We start from the raw sequence: 20,628 nt of genomic DNA, 5'->3' as shown, positions 1-20,628 counted from the left end.
GCCACCCCTTAAGACCCAAAAGACCCCAAAGACCCAAAAGACCCTGAAGACCCAAAATACCCCAAAGACCAAAAAGACCCCGAAGACCAAAAAGACCCTGAAGACCAAAAATACCCAGAAGACCCAAGAGACACCAAAGACCCTTAAGACCCAAAAGCCTCTGAAGATGCCAAAGACCCAAAAGACCCTGAAGACCCAAAACACCATGAAACCCAAAAGACACCGAAATGGTCAAAGATGCCAACCCCTCTGAAACGACGTGTGGTGAGGCGCACGGAGCGCGCCGAGTCACGCTAGTATGTATAATCACGCAAGCATAATATATAAAACAAAGTGTGTGTATGTGTTGGTGCGTGTCTGAATGTAAGTGTGAAATTTAACTTACACGCCCCGCACGACACTCCGACAAGCTAAGATGACTAATAAACAAGGGATCACGGAAAGTCAGACCTGACGGGATACAAGATACCGGCACAGACAGAGCAGCGCCGACTCGGACGTGCGTTCTCGAGCTTGCCCCGCAAGAGACCTCCCCTTCCCGCGATGCTGAAACAATCAGAATCACTACAATTTAACACAGGTGGAGGCTAATGAACTTGGTGTGTGATTTTGAAGGTGCTTGGTTACACCTGGCTAATTTATAATTGCTATTATATGGGGGTGGACACTTATCCAACTAAGATATTTTAGGTTTGTATTTTTTATTAATTTTCTGAAATTTGCATAATTTGTTTTTCACTTGGAAGTTGTGGGTTGCGACATGTAACTAAATTGGAAAACGTCTGATTTAATGCAATTTAATTCCAGGCTAAAGGGCAACAAAAGGTGAAAAACTTTGAAAGGGGGTGTAGACTTTCTATACAATATTCTGATAATGACTTTGTTAGAAATGTTCCTTAAAATTGAGATCGAGTGTGATGTTTTATTTTCAGATTTTATTGTGGCTGTGAAGGTGGAGTCCGAGTGGCTGGACCAGTCTTCCTCGTTCGACAAAGGTTTGAACGACAACAATCTTCATGTTGTAGTTCTTTTTAGTTATTTTTTACGATAAAATGAGAACGCTATGTTTGTTTGTTTTGCCAATTGAAGTTTCTGGTTGATGCTAATCAGGGGGCAGTCATAATTTCTTTACGAGTGACTGTCGGGCAGTGTATTGGTACAATGCAATGTTCATGTGAATTATTATTGATCATTTATTATTGATGATTTTGTGTTGTTGAGATGAGGTGTTGATTGCAAAAGTAGAGTAAAAAAGGGAAGGGTATATTGTAGTTGGATTTGCAAACCATGGAATTATTTATTTATTTTTAAATTTAAATTTATTTTTGTTTGTTTGTTTTTCCTGCAATGTCAAGGCTCATGAAAGAGCTAGAACACTGAACAGATCAAGACGCAGCAGTATATAGAGGGGGGAAACACCAACAGCAGGGTTGAAGGAAAAAATAGAGCACGACCTGGACAAATAATGGGTGTGGAGAGGAATGGGGGGCAGGAGAGGATGCATGAAGTGGACAAGATGGATACAGAAGCAAACTGTCATGAAGGAAAAACTAGAAGTTTGGAGGGAGATGGGGTTGTGGATGGCCGGTTTGGGGGGGTCAGTAGGTTAGCCGGTGTAGAAAAGATCATGGTTTTGGATGGGGTATGATCTGAGATGGTGGTGAACAGCTGTCTTGAAGACTTGGAGAGAACAATGCGATTGAAGAAAATGTGGAAGTTGGTTCCAGAGGTGGGGAAAAAAGAACAAACTAGAATGGCACTCAGGAGAGAGAGCATACCTCTGCCTTGTTGGCCATATCACTTAATGGTGAAGAATCACTTTAAAAAATTGTTTTTATCATATCTGAATCCATATTCAGGTCTTCACCAAAATCGAATCGATTCTTCCTTGTCACACACGCACACCCTGTCCACCAAGTTTCGTCCAAATCCATCCATAACATTTTGAGATATTCTGCAATGTGTAGTTTTTGGCCCTATCTCCCAATGGTGAAGCAACACTGAAAAATATTAAATCATTCTCATATCGGAATCCCTGTTCAGAACTTCACCAAAATCGAAATGATTATTCCTTGTCACACACCAAACGGCTCCACCAAGTTTCATCCAAATCCGTCCACTCCTTTTTGAGGTATCCTACTTTGTATCGTTTTTGGCCCCACCTCCCAATGGAGAAGAATCGCTTTAAAAATTCTAGCAGCCGAATCTGGATCTTCACCTAAATCTAATCATTTCGTCCTTGTGACATACGCTACATCTCTGCCAAATTTCGTCCGAATCGATCCACAACTTTTTGAGACATTTTGTTCACAAACAAACAAACAAACAAACAAGCAGACAGGGGTGAAAACATAACCTCCATCCACCCTTGGTGGTGGAGATAATGAGCAGATGTGAATCATGATCTTGATTAATGTAGTTTCACCAGCAGGGGGTTTATGGTGGACTGCGTGTACCCTGCAGAAACCTGGGGGGAACAAAGGACGGAAAGAGCAGAGGGTGCAAGACCAGAAAGGAGACCCTAGAAGACAGAGAGACGACCAAGCTGTCTGCGATGGGAAAGTGATAGGCCCACTGACTCATCTTCGTCACAGTAGATTCCAATAATATTGAAGGTCTTGGTTCCTATTGGCGTCAAGCTTAGCAAGGTGCGAGGCAGGGGCACCGATTGCCCAGGGGGAGAGCAGCACTCCTTCAAGCTGCAGATGAAGGCCGAGTTGGTGGATATGAGTGCAGGTCTCAGCTCTTTCACGAGCCTCGATTATGTATCCAAAAAAGAAAAAGAAAAAAAAGGTGTGCCAAGAAAGGATGTTGCATGATGCAGGAAGCCCAATCGGCTGCTGGCTTTGGAAACCAACTTTGAAATGTGGTTTGCCCACTGACAATCATGCCTGAAAGTGAGACACAGGAATATATATGAATGACTTATTTACACCACTTGACTTTTTCACATTTTCTTGTGTTTCACCTTGAATTCAAAATTGATTAAATGGAGATATCTTTTGTCACTGATCTGCACATAAAACCCCAGTAGTGTATATATGTTGCTTCTGGGACACTCTCATTTTCCCATTGACTTACATGTTAATTTTTCCCTTCCCTCATTGCCCCTAAACACCTCTATTTCTCTCACCATGTTCTTTACGAAGCTTCTAACCTTTTGACATGTTATCCTTATTCATTAGACCACTTAAACAATTGTCCTTCTGTGTGAACCTGTGATCCTTCTGACCTTATGGACCTTTTAACCTTTTACTCTTCATATCATCTGGTGAAACATCTTTGGCCCACTCAAACAACGACCCTACAAATATTTGTTTATGTGTGGGAAATAATTTAATTCTCCTGCAACTCTCCTCACCGTCTAATACATTAACAAAAAATATGTTTGAGTTTGGTTCTTTATTAAGATATTTTAACTGAGCTAAGATAAAATGGTAAACCTCCCTCAATGTTCTTGTTTGAGCGCCTCCAGTGCCGCCCACTTTTGGTAAGCTCCGCCCACTTTTTGGTAAACCCCGCCCACTTTTTTGTTAAGCCACGCCCATTTTTTTGCTATGCCCCGCCCACTTTTGCTAAGTCCCACCCACTTTATAAACTCTTCAGCATTGTATCATTTCCAGGTAATACATTACATCATTTTCAGGGAATTTCTATCACATCATTTCCAGTTAAGACACGCCCAGGTTTGCCCAGGGAATTTCCACAGGAAATGACACACACCCAGCCCTTCTTATAAAAGGCACCGACCACACAGGCTTTTTCAAACACGCTTTCTGCTTCACTTGAGAATGGACTACTATGCCGAAATGGAATGGGATAACTTTGCTATTCCTTGGAGTCCTACTACCTGTGTAGAACTCAACCTTCAGATTGATGAACTGGACTCGAACCTCTTATCAATGGAGGTAAGTTTGTTTATTTTTTTTTATTTTTTTTTTTATTTTTATTTTTTTTTTTTTTTTAGATGAGACTCATGTAAGAGTTAACAAAGTTTATTTTAATATTCATAGAGCTTGATTTATACAAATAAAAATATTGTATTAAATTAATACATTGTTATTTTCTTTCACAGGAAATTGTATCTGAGATACGAAATGAAAATTCTGCTTTTAACACAACTTGGGATGAAGTTATTTTTTTGTTTGAAGAGATTTTGAACAACCAAGACCCCCAGAACGAGTTCTACCTTGATGACCCAGCCAAAGAGTTATACCTTGGAGATCCACAAAATCCTGAAAAAGAGTTTTACCATGATGATACTTGTTGTGAGTTATCAAAACAAAACCCACTGAACAAGTTCTACCTTGATGAGCCAGAATACAAGTCATACATTGGAGACCCACAAATTTCTGAAAATTGGGAAAGGGGAGTTCTCCCTGATGGTCCGCATTTATACTATGTGAGACACATCATAGAAACCCTAAAAAATTGTGAAATGGGAATTCTCCCTGATGGTCCGCAGTTATACTATGTGAGACACATCATAGAAACCCTAAAAAATTGGGCAAGGAGAGTTCTCCCTGATGGTCCGCAGTTATACTATGTGAGACACATCATAGAAACCCTAAAAAATTGGGAAAGGGGAGTTCTCCCTGATGGTCCGCAGTTATACTATGTGAGACACATCATAGAAACCCTAAAAAATTGGGAAAGGGAAGTTTTCCCTGATGGTACGCAGTTATACTATGTGAGACTTATCACGGAAACCCCCAATATTTCTGAAAATTGTGGTTCTACCTTGGGGACTTGGAAAGATGGTTATATTTTTGGAGACTCGGAATGGGGGTTTTGTTTTGATGACTCGGAATGTGATACCTATCTTGGAGGCTCAACAGGAATGTGGTTATACCTTGGGAACTTGGAAAGTTGGTTTTATTTTGGAGACTCTACCTGTGGGGTCCATCTTGGAGACTCTTTGGATTCTAAAGCAATGAACAATGTTCTTTGTTTAATGACGCTTGATTTAAGCAATATCAAGAAAGTTCGAGGAAGAAAATGCTGGAAAATTCTTTCTTCCCATTTCTACTTCTTCAAACTTGAAAGCCTTGAAAGACAGAATTGAAAGAAGAGGAAAAAAAAAAATGAAATACATATTTTTTAAAAAGAAGAAAAAAAAGATTATGTTAGGGTTTGGGTGGGATTTTGAATGTGAGGGTTAGGGATGGGGTTGGGTTAGGGTTGGGATTTTGAATGTGAGGGTTAGGGTTGGGGTTGGGTTAGGGATGGGGTTGGGTTAGGGTTGGGATTTTGAATGTGAGGGTTAGGGTTGGGGTTGGGTTAGGGATGGGATTGGGTTAGGGTTGGGATTTTGAATGTGAGGGTTAGGGATGGGTTGGGGTTGGGTTAGGGATGGGGTTGGGTTAGGGATGGGGTTGGGTTAGGGATGGGGTTGGGTTAGGGATGGGGTTGGGTTAGGGATGGGGTTGTGATAGGGATGGGGTTGGGTTAGGGATGGGTTGGGTTAGGGATGGGGTTGGGTTAGGGATGGGGATGGGGTTGGGTTTGGGATGGGGTTGGGTTAGGGATGGGTTCAGGTTAGGGATGGGGTTGGGTTAGGGATGGGGTTGGGTTAGGGTTTGTATATTATTATGACTCACTCACACATACACAAAAGTTAAGCCCCAACTGAAAAGTTGTGGGATTCTGTGTTTGGGGTTCACAGATTTAAAAACGTATCCCCATTATACACACACAAAAGTTAAGCCCCAACTGAAAAGTTGTGGGATTCTGTGTTTGGGGTTCACAGATTTAAAAACGTATCCCCTTTATACACACACAAAAGTTAAGCCCCAACTAAAAAGTTGTGGGATTCTGTGTTTGGGGTTCACAGATTTAAAAACGTATCCCCATTATGCACACACAAAAGTTAAGCCCCAACTAAAAAGTTGTGTGATTCTGTGTTTGGGGTTCACAGATTTAAAAACGTATCCCCATTACATTTTATTTATTTATTTATTATTTTCAAGGGTATTTTCTGCTTACTTGTGTTTTTTGTAATTTTTGCGAGTAAAATGAACCCAAGATTTCTTCTCCATTTAAATCATATAATTTGTAGGTCCAAGGGTTTGTAGCCATTACATCAACGATTTTAAATAATTCATTAGTCCATCTCTTTGTATAACCTTTCTCAAAATGGCTTTTCCATTTGTATATTCTTACAATATCACCAACTTTGAACTTGGGCTTTCTCAAATTAATCTCCTTTTCATATTCTAATTTTGTAAATGTTTTTGATGGTTTTGATTTTGTTGATGAATGAACTGTATTATTGTAATTATCTACAATATCCTGAATTAAATACACCCATTTTTGAGAACCGAGTTGTGTGAATTTTTTATATAATTTCTCTTTTAAAGTATGACTAAAACGCTCAATAACAACTGCCTTTCCTTCATTAAAGGTGCTGTATAATTTAATACCCTTCCCCTTAAGAAATTTCATGAATATTTTGTTATAGAACTCTGTTCCCTCATCAGTCCATAACTTCTTTGGTTTCCTTTTATCCCGATCAAATATTAGCTTAAAGGCTAACATTAAAGTATCACCCCTTTTATTTTTTAAAGGGACAACCCAGGCAAATCTACTCCTCAAATCAATAACGGTTAAAGCATACCTGTATCCCCTGTCATTATTCAATTCAATTAAATCAGCGGACCATATGTGGTCGGTGTATTTAGAATAACCCTTCCTTCTTTTAAACTTTGTGATTATAGGTTTGTGTAATTCTTCAGCCAAAAGCTCCTCAGTCTTGATGACATCATTAGAGCCTAATAGTTTTTTGAGGAATAACCAAGACCAAGTTTCAATTTAGCATTTATCAAATTTCTCACAATAAACCTATCAACTTTCTCTCTCAACGTTGGATTTTGTATCAAAGACAAATTATACAACATTTCGCTGTCGGCTTTATGTTTTTCAGTCAACGTAGTGGTTTTCCCATAAGCAATATCATGCTTCATACACACTTCGTCAACCCAATTTGTAGGTTTAGACCAAGGTTTAGGATTGTCAGCCTCATCTAATCTTTTATCCAAGTTTGTTCCTGGACCACAGAAAGAATACCCTGGAAGGTGTAATTCCCCTGGAATTCCAGTTGTTGTAAATTTACTTCCTGACAGAAACTTTTGTATGTCTCCTCCTCTTTTAGGAGAGATGAATTGGCACTTTTTAGAGCCACATACTTGACATATTCCTTTTTGATAAACTCTATTATTTTTAGCTTTAACATAAGAGATATTTTTAGATTTAGTTTTCTTTTTACATTTGAGACAATAACTCATATTTATTTATCAGAAAAATTCCGACAGAGTATCAAAACCTTTTTGGTTTTCAACATATACATTTCAATCTTTATTTTTAAAACATAAAGAATCCTAAGGAATGCCTTCAGTCTCTCCTCCATTTATTTACAAATAAAAACTAACTAAAGTCAATTACACCGACATCATCAACCACATAATCTTTTCCTTCTTCTTCTTCTTTATCCCCACTTTCTCGTTTAAATCTCCTCCCTGAAATTGAAGACATTGACCTTGTTATTTTTGAAAATATTATCTTCATAAGAGTTGTTAATTCTTTAATTTCCTCTTCGGTGCGTTGAGATTGATTTATTTGCTGTAATACACTCAATCTTTTACGAATCTCACTGATTTCCATCTTTTTATATTTTTCCTCCCTCTCTCTTTGCTCCCTTTCCTCCCTCTCCTCCTTCTCCTTTTTCTCCCTCTCCTCCTCCTTTTTCTCCCTTTCCTCCTGTTTTTTCTCTCTTTCCTCCTTCTCTTCTTTAACTCCTTCCTCATTTATCTTAGCAATTTTTGATATCAATATTTTCACAGCATTCATTCTTTCTTTATTTTCCTCTTCAGTGAGTTGAGATTGATCTTCTTGCTGTAATACATCCACTCTTTTTTGAATCGCTCTGATTTCCATCTCCCTCTCCTCCCTCTTTCTTTGTTCCCTCTCCTCCTTCTCTCTTTTCTCTCTTTCCTCCTTCTCTTCTTCAACTCCTTCCTCATCCCTTGCTACCCTTGAGTTTGAACCCCAAAGAATATTATACATATACTCATCTGGATTTTGAGATATTCTTGTATCTATAATTATTTTTCTCATAATAGGATACCAATAAGATTTGTTGACGATTTCTAAAAGAGTTTTATATTTCATAACTTTGAGAAGTTCATTTTTATTTAATATTTTAAACAAGTCTCTATTTGTGGGTTTAACAATATCAGTGTAAGGCCAGTTTTTAATGACAAAATTCCCATGTATATGCTCCAAATCATAAGGTATGTAATACCGAGCACCCTTTTCTTGTAGGTATCCTTGAATACAAAAATTATAATTCTCTTGTAGTCTTCTTCCTGCCATTTATGTATCAGAAATATATGTGAGATTAATATTATGACAGGTAATACCACCCCATCTTCCCACTACCAAATTGGTTTGTATTCCTTGGCTTTCTATCCTTATCTCATGACCTTCCTTCTTTGTCATGCTAACCATCGCTATACTATCATATATTTTTCTTTTCTTAAAACCATGTATTTGTTGTTTATTAATTGTACTTCCACATAAATCCTTATCCTCACCAAGTGGATAATATTCTTCTTTACGAGACTGATTAAAATCATGTAGGTCTTCTATGTTTATTGAAAAAGACCAATTATACCCTAAATCAGGCATATCATACCCCCATTTATTAATTCACATATTAACTATATGTCCTTCTTTATAAAATTCAATTGTAAGCAGGTAGTTAAATTCAATGAGGAAAGGTGTATGGTCAGTATAACCAGGTGTTGTGGTTGTAAATTTTACTTGTTTAACAAAACGTGCTGTTTTCTTTAAAAATATATATTGTGATAAATCACTTAATCTAATTAAGTCATTCGCATCTGTAGGGTTTGGATAATTGATTAATTTATAAGTATTCTTCATATTAATATTTTTACTTACACTATATTTTTGTCGTTCAGCCTGTGCCTTTGTATAATAATTTGATAAATCAATATCCTGAGAGGATTTTCCAAAGATAGAACCATCTTTTCCAACATAAGTCATTTATATTAGATTAAAAATGATATCATAAAAATTTTCATTATTGTTGAGTTGAAATAATACATATAAACATAATTGACCACAACATTTAGAATTAATTTCTTGAACTTGAAATGTTTGATAAACACCATTCTGTAAGAATTGTATTACTTCAACAGGTGGTGGCATACCATAACTATCAAAATAATATTTATCCTGACTATTATGAATACAAACCCAATGAGAACCATTCTGTGTGTCTAAATTCATAATAATATTCTTTGTATTCTTATTTATATGTATTAATTCATCTCTCATACAAATAACCACATTATCAATTTTTAGTGTTTTACAATACTTAGTAAGTTCTATATTTGATGTTGTATTCTTTCCAAATTGTTTAAACCATTTATCCATTTATTTATGAGAAAGATACAATCCATTACCCCGTTTAGTTAGTTTAACACCCACTTGAGCGATAGAGGAAAGCATATCTCTAACCAACAATCTAGCTTTATCAGGTAGACTTTCAAGTTTTTGAGCAAAATCTACAATTACACCACTTCCACTAATTTGTTTCTCCAACTCCTTGTTATGTCTTTCCAATTCTTTTTGAGCTTTTAGTTGTGCCTTCCTTTCGTTAGCAGTTTTTACCGCTGCTGAAATACCACCAGTCAATGCTCCCGCCGCACTTAAACCAGCAAATAAAGGAATTAGAAACGGGAGAAATCCTCCTCTTGACTCGTCTATTGAATATTTCTTTAACATAGGTTTCGTCATTTTAATTTTAAGTGATCCAACATCATTTAGTGTTTTTACTTGTGTGTGTGTGAGTAAAACATCAATTCTTACAGCTCCTTTTCTTTGAATTGTATTAACATTAATAATACAAGGCTTTTGATTTTGAATACAAGATGTTAATTTATTAAGATTGATTTGATTAACATATACCCCTACCATTTATTTATGAGAAAAAACCTATGTGATATTAATCATAACACCATTATCTGTATTAATCTGTAATTCTGTTTCCTCCAAAAGCAAACAATATGCATTAACCTCTTCACTCTCCCCTCTTTCAATGTATAGAGAAGTATCCACTCGATTAGACTTTATAGTTTCCTTTTGAGAACTCAGGTCAATTGCATAGATTGTATAAAGTTTTTGAAACGCAACCATATCCAAAATAGGATCATTATTACCGTTGCTTTCACACACCTTTTGGTAAGACTTGTAGGCTTCCGCATAATCATTTTTTTCCCAATCAATTTCCAATCTATCTCGCGGATAAAATGTGCCATCAAGAGAAACCCGAAGTTGTTTCACCTTAGCATTATCACTCAGCGCATTATTCTTATCAGTGCCTTCATCTCCATCTGGTTTCTTAAAAATGAGCCATAGGTATCGTGGCTTTCCTTGAAGAACACCTAAATTCCAAGTGTAGGTAGTGTGCCAGTTTAACGTGTTGACATCTTCTTTTAAGGTATGATACATTTAGCGGTTTCTTTGAGTTAAGTCTTCTATTTAACATCTCTTCCGTTTTAAGATTAGGAGTATATTCACTAATATACCAACACAAATCATTAATAACAAATTTATTATTATCACCAAAAGCATTTTGAGCCCCAAAAAGCAATCTATTTACATTATCATTCCTTTGTAGTTGAAATCTAATTTTAAGACCATACAAAACATTGTCATAATCACAAAATCCAAATATACCTTTCAGAGGTACTGCTACGGTAAAACTATTCTCTGGTTTTGTGTCATCATTATACATTGCCTTCCTTTGACTATAACCGGGGTCAGCATTTGTTCCCGTTGACATATCAGGAATAAAACCTTCAACAGCTCCCTTACCCATTCTATCACTAAATGAATATAGTGTAAATTTCATCATTTCAGATGCAGCAGAGACATAATCAACCACTTCAACCTCTTGTGTTCCAATATACAGGTGGACACTGTCAAACATTTTCCAGAAGAAATCATTTACGAGTGTAGCATTAGTATTATTCGCAGCCTTAGTGAATTTAAATTTACACAGCAAGAAACTATCAGCTATATTCAAGTAAGTTTGTTGATTATTTATTTCAAAACTTTTTGTTCCGTTTGAATTCCAGTCTGTTCCTGTTATAGCATTTACCTTAAAATAGTCTTCCTTTTTTGTGGAGTTTGAAATGATAATTGTATCATCCAAATCATAGATACTATCAATCGCTTCCATACTTGTATTTATATAGTATTAAAATCGTTGAAACCCTGACCCAAGTATTTTAATGATTTTTTGTCGTTCTTGTGAAGATAGTTGAGTTTTACCTTTTTTTATTTCTTTGATTGCTTGTAATTTATGAGACTCCTTTTGAGCATCTTTTATACTCTTTATAGCACCCGCAACGGAGCCCACGGCAGAAGCAGTTGAACCAATTAGGTCTTTATGTTTAAGGATGGTTGAACCAATACCCATTAGAGTATCAATTATCCCATCTCCTTTATTTCGAAATTGATGACCTTCACCTCGTTGTCTCTTAGGTTTATAGTATCCTTTACCCACATACCTTGTATAGTATGGTGAAAGGTACATGCCCTCCCCTGTAATTATTTTATATTTTCCCAACTCATGTTTTCTCACAATAACCATTATTTATTTATTGAAAAACTTCATGTAGGTGAATTCTGATGGATATAATTTCATCATTAAAGGATATCATACGATTATCTTGGTCGGTTATCCTAAAATTTACTCTGTATATGGTTTTTCCTGAAACAGGTAAATAGACAAGATTTTTTGGTGCCATATTAAATTTATAACCAATCGGGGTTGAGTGTGCACTGAATTAAAATATTGTATTTGTTCTTATTCCATCGTTATAAGCACCATCAATCAAATCACAATGAATTAATACTGAATTTATACCGGAGGATATTTGGATAACATTATCACTGTAAAACGTCCCGTTATTTTCAATCTTTTTTGAAGCGAAACCCAATAGCTCTCTAAACGAATTTTCAATCGTGAAATCAACTTTATAATTATTTTTAAGTTTAATAGTTGATTTTGAAGTGTGTTTTTGAATATCTATTACAATATTTTTTGGTTCATCACCTTTTTCTTTCATAAGGCGAGAGACTTCTGAAGATATTTGAGAAATCTCGTAAGCTCCAGGTGAAACGGTTATAGTTTTATATCCACTTCCTGGATTATAACTAAACTTGTTGTTTTTCTCTGTGATATTAAAAAGGGTATTATAAGTTTCCATCGACAACAAAGATGCCTCATATGAGGTAAGGGGGTCAAGTTGTAGTGGGTAAGGGAATGAAGCTGTGTAATCGCTCGTTGTGAAATTAAAACTAAGAATTGTGCTTCTCATCTTATTTAATATCTAATAAAATATCTTTGTATTGACATTTATTAATTATTTTCATGTTCATCAACTGATATAAAATGGCTGAGGATTCATTAAAACAATTGTTGTTTCCAGCCTTCTTACTACCTAACAACAATAATAGCCTATTAACTAATTGTGATGGGTCATTTGGAAGAAAACTAACACCCGAACCAAGCATCAATAATATGTTTCTCCTTCTCATTCTTCTTACTTTTACCAGCAACAGAAACTCCATAATCAAGTGCATTTAGCAACTCAATATATACCCTATCTTCCTCTCTTTCCATATCAAGTGGTTCCTCAAAATATTTTGAACCGCTGAATCCGGGGTTTGTTAGAAGAAACATTAATCTTGGAGTTAATTTAACATTTGGTTGAGTAGAACTCAAGAACATCAATTCATCATTAAATATCAATACCTTTTCTTCCACAAGATGAAACACTGCTGGGTCTTCTGTTGGAATGAGACCTGCTCTGGTTTTTGAATCTGCCAAATATTCATTGTTTTGAAGAGCTTCCACTACATAATTAGGGGGTTGATTTACCTCCTCAAGTTTCTGAAATAATTCTTCATCATTATATTCTAATTTTCCAAGTTCTTGTTTTGGTATCTGACTAAAATCTTTGAGCATTTGAAGTTTTTTCGGAGTAAATTCTACCGTGGGAACTGTAGGGTGTTGAGTTTTTAAAAGCGGTTTAAAAAATTTATCTTGTTTTCTTTCAAAGGCTTCTTCACCAGTTAGTTTCTGTCTCCGTTTCTTCTTTATCTCTTCCTGTTGCTTTACAACTTTTGAAACCAACTCTTGATGTTCTTTAAACTTTCTTGCTCTTTCTTCGGTATTCATTTTCTGTATTTATTTATTGAAAAATATCATTTAATGAATTGTAAAGGTCAATGGGAAAATTTTCCTTTTCTTTGTCATTATAGTAAATGTGTTGAAATAAATCCTTTTCTTTAAATATTTCATCAAATTCTTTATTGGTATTAATACGAGTTGTTATTTCTTCTTCACTAATACTTGTATCTCTGCTTTTCATACGTTTGCGTTGAGGCTCCTCATCGATATCAAAACCGAATGATAAAATCTTAACTCCATCACCACACAATTGTTTAATAATTTGTCTCATTCCTTCAGGATTAGTTTCTAAAATCCCAAGACCATTAGATTTTACTTTATTTAACTCACTCTTACAATGTGAATATTTTGTAGAACCAAGAGAGACCTCCTCAAATATTTGACCTTCGTTCCTCAATCGCATATGTTCCTCCATTGAAATGTAGTAATAATCTTTCCCTTCTACTTCTCCTGGTCGCTTTGCTCTGGTTGTAGTACTCACAAAACGAATCATAGGGTGTTTTAAAAAAAAACTTACAATCTTTTCATTTTTACTATTCAAGAGTTTAGATTTATGAAAGTTCTTTCCAGAAGCAGATTTACCCACAAGGTTAATAATAATTGTTGTCATTTATATATGTAATTATGTTTAAAATAAAAATACATCCTTTAATATCTCATCTTGTTTCACAACAATATATTTATATTTTTCAATCGTGTGTTTCATATAATTTTCAAATTCTTTTTTACTACATAACGTAGAGCAATTATCTCTCCAAAAATTATTTACATCTATTGAATTTAACTTAAATAAAATAAAAGTATTGGCATTGTTTCTTATTGAGCGTCGAGGGAGTTGAAAATATGATTGACTAAGATATATACAATTACAAGAAGAATGTCTCCCTCTTGTATAGTAGCTATCCATTACTGTTTGGTTTCTCTCATTAACACAATCATCAAAGATGATGAGGTTCTTTTTTGATTTATCTAAATCTTGAGGTGAAGGTATATCATCCGTATTATCACTGAGAATACAAGTTATGGGTTTTGGTTTCGATTTTGATTTCTGTGTATCACAAAATAATTGTATTATATCTTCAATATTATAATCATTTAGTTTGTTTTGAAGTTTAAATAAACCGATAATGTCTTCCTTTTTAAGACCCGCATTAAAACCCTGTGAGAATAGTTGATACTCGGGTTGAAAACTTGACTTTGTAAAAATTATTAAATTATCATAATCTAAAAAATTAGGACCAAGGAGCATCTTTAAAAGTAAACAGGTTTTCCCACATCCGCTTGAACCAACTATTAGACATCTCAATGAATTTGGAATGTTTTTATGGTTATTAAATTTTATCTTATTTTCCCAAACGGGTAAAAAATCATTCATTTATATATTTGGAAAACAAGTCATCCAACTTTTTTTGAGCTATTTTAGAAACTCTATATTTTATCCTGAGTTCGGGTTTAATTTCAAAATAATTCATTATTTTATTTATATAGTATCTTGTATTAACATTTCCATTAAAATTATTTTGAATAATAAATATCATTAAACCCTTATACATTTCCTCAATACAAATAGTCTCTTCCCTTGAAAGAAATGGTGTATTATCATCACAATACTTAACATTCATCTCTCTTAATAATCTTGTAAAGTAATTCATTTTTGGTTCTAATTTAAAAGAGTTATATATATTTTTATATTTTTTATTATCATTAATTAAAATTAAATCACAGAAAATACATTGTTTATATGAACCCTCATTATTAAGCCCTATTCTATCACAAGCCGGACAATTCTCTAATTTATCATATGAAGAGTTCAGGCGCAAAAACCGATAAACGCCATTTGTGATGAAACTGAACTATGTTTACCGAAGTATATGTTTCAATACCTCCGTTTCAGTAGGCAAATCATTTTCTCCCAAAACCCGATCGCGTCCACATATTTTAAGATACAGCCCATGTCATTTTGATGGGTTTCACCTGGAATGCACAGCAGAAAATCTTGATTTTCTCATTTCAGCAAAAATGGATATATCTGTTTTTGCATCTGAACTCTTCATATGGAGAGTCTGGAAATTCTAAATATCCTTCAGAACTTATCATATTTATATAGTAAATTTTTACTTAAACTAAACGCAAGTTTATTCATTAATAAATACAATGTTTCAAAGCACAAAAGACAAATTTCAATCAATCTCTACTTCGGTGGAAGATATAGAAAAATATGTCAAAGATGTTAAATTGAACAAAGATAAATATGGAAATTTTTGGGTAAAACCAGTTATGGAAAATAACATGAGCCCCTCTATTTCATTTAAAGGAAGAGCTCTAACTATACCTGGAAAGACATCCATTAAAGTAAATCTAACAAAAGTTTCTCCTCTACTCCTGGCAATTTATTCAAAGCTTGAAAAAGTGATTGACCACGATACTTTGAAAAAGAATGATAAGACCATCAACAATACTCGTGGAGAAATTTGTATTTACTTTAATAATCCAAAGGGTGTAGATCTAAGTAAAATGAATGATGTTAATATTTCTGGTGAAATGTCATTTCGTTCTATGATAGTTAGAGATTATTTAAAGATAACTTTTGATATTAAAAATGTAGAGATTGAATCCGTTAATGAAAGAAAGTATATTGGTATAGATGGAAAGGTTTTTTCTGCTAATTCAATATGAGTCATTACAGCAGTGAAGATTTTACTATTTCATTGAACTCGGACGATAGTGATGATAGTATTTCATTGAACTCGGACGATGGTGATGATAGTATTTCATTGAACACAGATGATAGTTATGATACTAATAGTTTGTGCTCAAATGATAGTTATGAGAGTAGCTTTATTGATGACTCTGAGTATGATTCTGAGTATTCATGTGATAGTTATGACTTCGATGATTCTGAGTGAAAAAGTGTTTTAGTTTAAGCACAGCGATATATATAAAACGGAGCTGTAAAGCTCAAAAGTGTTTTATTTTAAGCACAGCGATATATATAAAACACCACGTTTTCTCACGCTATAAATATGGTTTATTGTGATACTTGCGAGAAGGAAGTAAAATATTATAAACAACATATTCTCACCGCAAAACATACAGACAACATTCTTAACAAACTTTCCCCTCTTCCACCTAAAACAAAACATTGTAAGGTCTGTAAAACAACCATCCTCAAGAAGGGGTTTAAAGCCCATCTTAAAACTAACAAACACTTGTCAAAATTGTTTACTATTAAAAACTCTGATGGTGCATTCAAAGGACATATTAAAATAAGAGTCTTTAACTTCAAACCTCCTGAACCAGAGTCTATAGTTTATGCTGTAGAAATAGTTAAACCTGCTGTTCAAACGTTGATTGAAAAAACACTGAAAGAAATGAAACCACTTAAATTTTATATGGGAGTAAAATTAGAAATGACAAAGGACGAAGGAGTTATAGATACACCATACATGAGAACTGAGCCACACTTTATATCTTCATATCAAGATTTTAAAACATCAGGAGTCTATGATGAACTTATTAAACAAGAGCAAGATGTGGATAATTCAATCGTAGGAAGTGGATTCAATATAGGAAAAATTATTTACATAGACATTCATATTCTTAAATCAAATCCTCTAAAAGCTTCTTCTTACATTGATTTACCCAGTGTTATCAAAAATAGAAAAGCAGTTATCAATATCAAAAATAAAGACAATAAATGTTTTCTCTGGTCTATTCTAGCACACTTACATCCTCCACATTTTCATGATGAAAGAGTATCTCATTATAAAAAATATGAGAATACATTAAATACGAAAGATCTAAAGTTTCCGATGACTTTAAATGATATTCCTAAATTTGAAAAGTTGAATAATTTATCAGTTAATGTTTATGGTCTAACAGAAACAAACAACATTCAGGTTTTAAAGCTTTCTGACAATTGTAAACAAACTCATATTAATCTTCTATATTTTAATTCAGACGAAAATTCACATTATACATACATCAAAGATATTACAAAATTAATAAAACCACAAGTATGTAAAAGAACAAATAAAATATATATTTGTATGCGTTGTCTTAACTTCTTCCATACACAAGAAAGATTAGATAAACATTCAAATTATTGTGGTGAACATAAATCAACGGTAATCAACATGCCTAAAAAAGACTCAAAGATCACATTCAAAGATGAAAAGAAAACAATAAAACATCCATTTGTTATATATGCTGATTTTGAAAGTATTTTAGAAAAAATTGATACTGCTTCTCCAGATCCAAAAGAATCATACACAAATAAATATCAAAAACATACTCCTTGTGGTTTTTGTTATTATATCAAATCATCCGTTGGTGATAAATATAACAAGTTAGAGATGTATAGAGGCTCAAATACCCCAGAGGAGTTTGTGAAACGACTAGAAAAAGACTGTGTTCGATTAACCAAGATAATGAGAGAAACCAATAAACCAATGTCCTTAACAAGTAAAGAAAAAAGGGAATTTATAAAAAACAATGTCTGTCATATTTGTGAGGAGAAAATTGGTAAAGGTCTAAAGGTTAGAGACCATTGTCATCTCACTGGTAAATATCGAGGTCCGGCTCATCAAAGTTGTAATATTAATTATCAACTCCCCTCTTTCATTCCTGTCTTTCTTCATAACAACGCTCATTATGATACACATCTATTTATCAAGGAACTCTCAAAGACTTCTGGAAGTATCTCAGCAATTCCAAACACGGATCAGAAATACATTTCATTCACAAAAACAATTCACACATCTCCTATTACTCATATCAGATTTCTTGATACATTTAAATTCATGGCAAGTCCATTGGCTAACTTGGTTCAAAATCTAAAAGAGTTTCCATGTCTTTCAGAGCATTTTTTAGATAAAGATTTTCTAACACAAAAGGGAATTTACCCCTATGACTATATGGACTCATTTGAGAGATTCAATGAAACACAACTTCCTTTAAAAGAAAATTTCTATAACAAATTAAATAATAGTCAAAAATCTGATAAAGATTATGTACACGCACAAAATGTTTGGAAAAAATATAACATTAAGAATCTTGGTGAGTATCATGATTTGTACCTCAGAACTGATGTGCTTTTGTTGGCTGATGTGTTTGAGGCTTTCAGAACAATCTGTCATTCTGGATATGGATTGGATCCTGCTCACTATTACACTGCTCCTGGATTGGCTTGGAGCGCGATGTTAAAAATGACAAAACAAGCTTTGGATTTGATAACCGATGTTGATATGCTTTTGATGATTGAAAAGGCAAAGAGAGGAGGAATTTCACAAGTCTGTTCAAAGAGATATGCTAAAGCAAATAACAAGTACATTCCAAATTATGATCCATCGGTAGAGAGCTCCTACTTGATGTATTATGATGCGAACAACCTGTATGGCTGGGCAATGTCTCAGGCTCTTCCTTATGGAAAACTTAGATGGGTAAAGGAAAAATATTACAAAAAGGTTTTACAAGATGTATGTATCTCTACACAAAAAGAATTGAATGATTCAAAGGTTGGTTATTATTTTGAGGTCGATTTGAAATATCCAGAGGAACTTCATAACCTACACAAAGATCTCCCATTTGCTTGTGAAAAGGAAAGTCCAAAGAAGGAGTGGTTAAGTGATTATCAACAATCATTTAATATAGGTGAATCAACAGAAAAATTACTTACTACATTATATAACAAAAAAAATTATGTTCTACACCAAAGAAATTTGCGACAATATTTATCAAAAGGTCTAAGAGTAGAGAAGATCCATAGGGTTCTAAAGTTCAATCAAAGTCATTGGTTGAAGGGGTACATTGATTTTAATACACAAAGAAGAACAGAGTCAAAAACAGATTTTGAGAAAGACTTTTATAAATTGATGAATAATGCGGTCTTTGGTAAGACCATGGAGAATGTGAGGAAAAGACAAAATATCAGACTATCAACATCTTGGGAACAAGCATCAAAATTAATTAATAGACCGAGTTTTACTCGAGCTGAGGTCTTTATTGAGAACTTTTGTGCGATCCATTTGATTAAAGAGAGTATTGAAATGAACAAACCTATTTATATTGGAACATCAATTCTTGATTTATCAAAGTCATTAATGTATGATTACTTTTATAATAACTTGAGGAAGAAATATCAAAATGATGTTAATCTACTTTATATGGATACAGATAGTTTTATTTTGCAAATTAATACTGATGATGTTTATTCAGACATGAAAAAGGACATTAATATCTATGACACTAGTAATTACAGTCCAGAGAGTGAGTTGTTCTCTTCTAAAAATAAAAAGGTGATTGGAAAGTTTAAGGATGAATTAGGAGGAAATGTCATGAGTGAATTTGTGAGATTGAGATCTAAGGCTTATGCTTATAAATACATTGTGAATAACGTTGAAAAAACTGATAAGAAGTTAAAAGGCATAAAGAAAAATGTCATTAAAGAAACAATAAACTTTAAGGATTATTATAACTGTTTAACAACAAAGAAAGCCATAAGTGAGCCAAAAGTAAGCCAAAAGCCAAAGCCAAAGTGAGCAAATGGAGGGAATGAAAAATGAATTGAAGGGCATCCACCCGGTCCTGATAAACCTCCAGGCCAGCATGTGGGAAACATCCTCCATTTACCTCTTGGCAATCCCCATCGACCTGAAGGTATTCCCCATTCACCTGTAAATTTGCAGTCTCCCGTTTTAATTTGCTTGCCATTCTCGGTGCATTTCCCAATTTGAGTTCCCCCCATTCCGATTCAAATTCACCCACCCTTGGATCCTCCTGGGCCCCATCGGCACCATTCTTCCCCGTCCTTCCTCCAATTCCTTCGTCCATCCTTCAATTTTGTTTTCCATTCCCTTCATGTCCCCCTTCAATTCATTTTTCATTCCCTCCATTTGCTCACTCTGAGCCTCCATTTTATTGTTCATTTCTCCCATCTTTTCTCATTTCTCCCAATTTTTTCTCCCAAAAGAAATTTCCCAAAAGGGATTATTTTTCTTGGGAAAACCACATTTCCAAGCTGGCCTCCAAAGCCAGTCAACTGGGCATCCTCCGTCATGCGAAGTCCTTCCTTGGCACACCTGAGCCCCTCACCACATACAAGGCTTTCATCCGCAGCTCAATGGAATACTGTTCTCCCCTATGGGCCGGTGCGCCTGCCTCACACCTAGCTCGGCTTCACGCTGTTGAAACCAAAGCTTTCAGGATCATTGGAATCTCCCGCGATGAAGCTAAGTCCGAGGGCCTTTCACTCACTCACCGCAGGCAGGTAGGTGGTCTTTCTGTCCTCTACCGACTCCTCTCCAGCCTTGCTCCCCCAGCTCTCTCTCTCTGTGCTTTGTCCC

General features: G+C 34.7%; 1 protein-coding gene across 1 annotated transcript in view; it reads left to right on the top strand.

Moving 5' to 3' along the window:
• LOC137428592 (uncharacterized) overlaps positions 1–20,628 on the top strand; it is a 57,263-nt gene that overhangs the window by 22,672 nt on the left and 13,963 nt on the right. Inside the window, exon 2 of the mRNA XM_068118496.2 lies at positions 933–995. Within this exon, the coding sequence (XP_067974597.2) occupies positions 933–995 (63 nt within the window). The remainder of the gene's footprint in view (positions 1–932; positions 996–20,628) is intronic.

Source organism: Myxine glutinosa, chromosome 5 (assembly GCF_964187855.1).
Source record: "Myxine glutinosa chromosome 5, kmMyxGlut1.1, whole genome shotgun sequence".
In the NCBI taxonomy this organism is placed as follows: Eukaryota; Metazoa; Chordata; class Myxini; order Myxiniformes; family Myxinidae; genus Myxine; species Myxine glutinosa.
The sequence above is the reverse complement of the archived record's forward strand: the minus strand, read 5'-3'. Positions and strand labels throughout refer to the sequence as shown.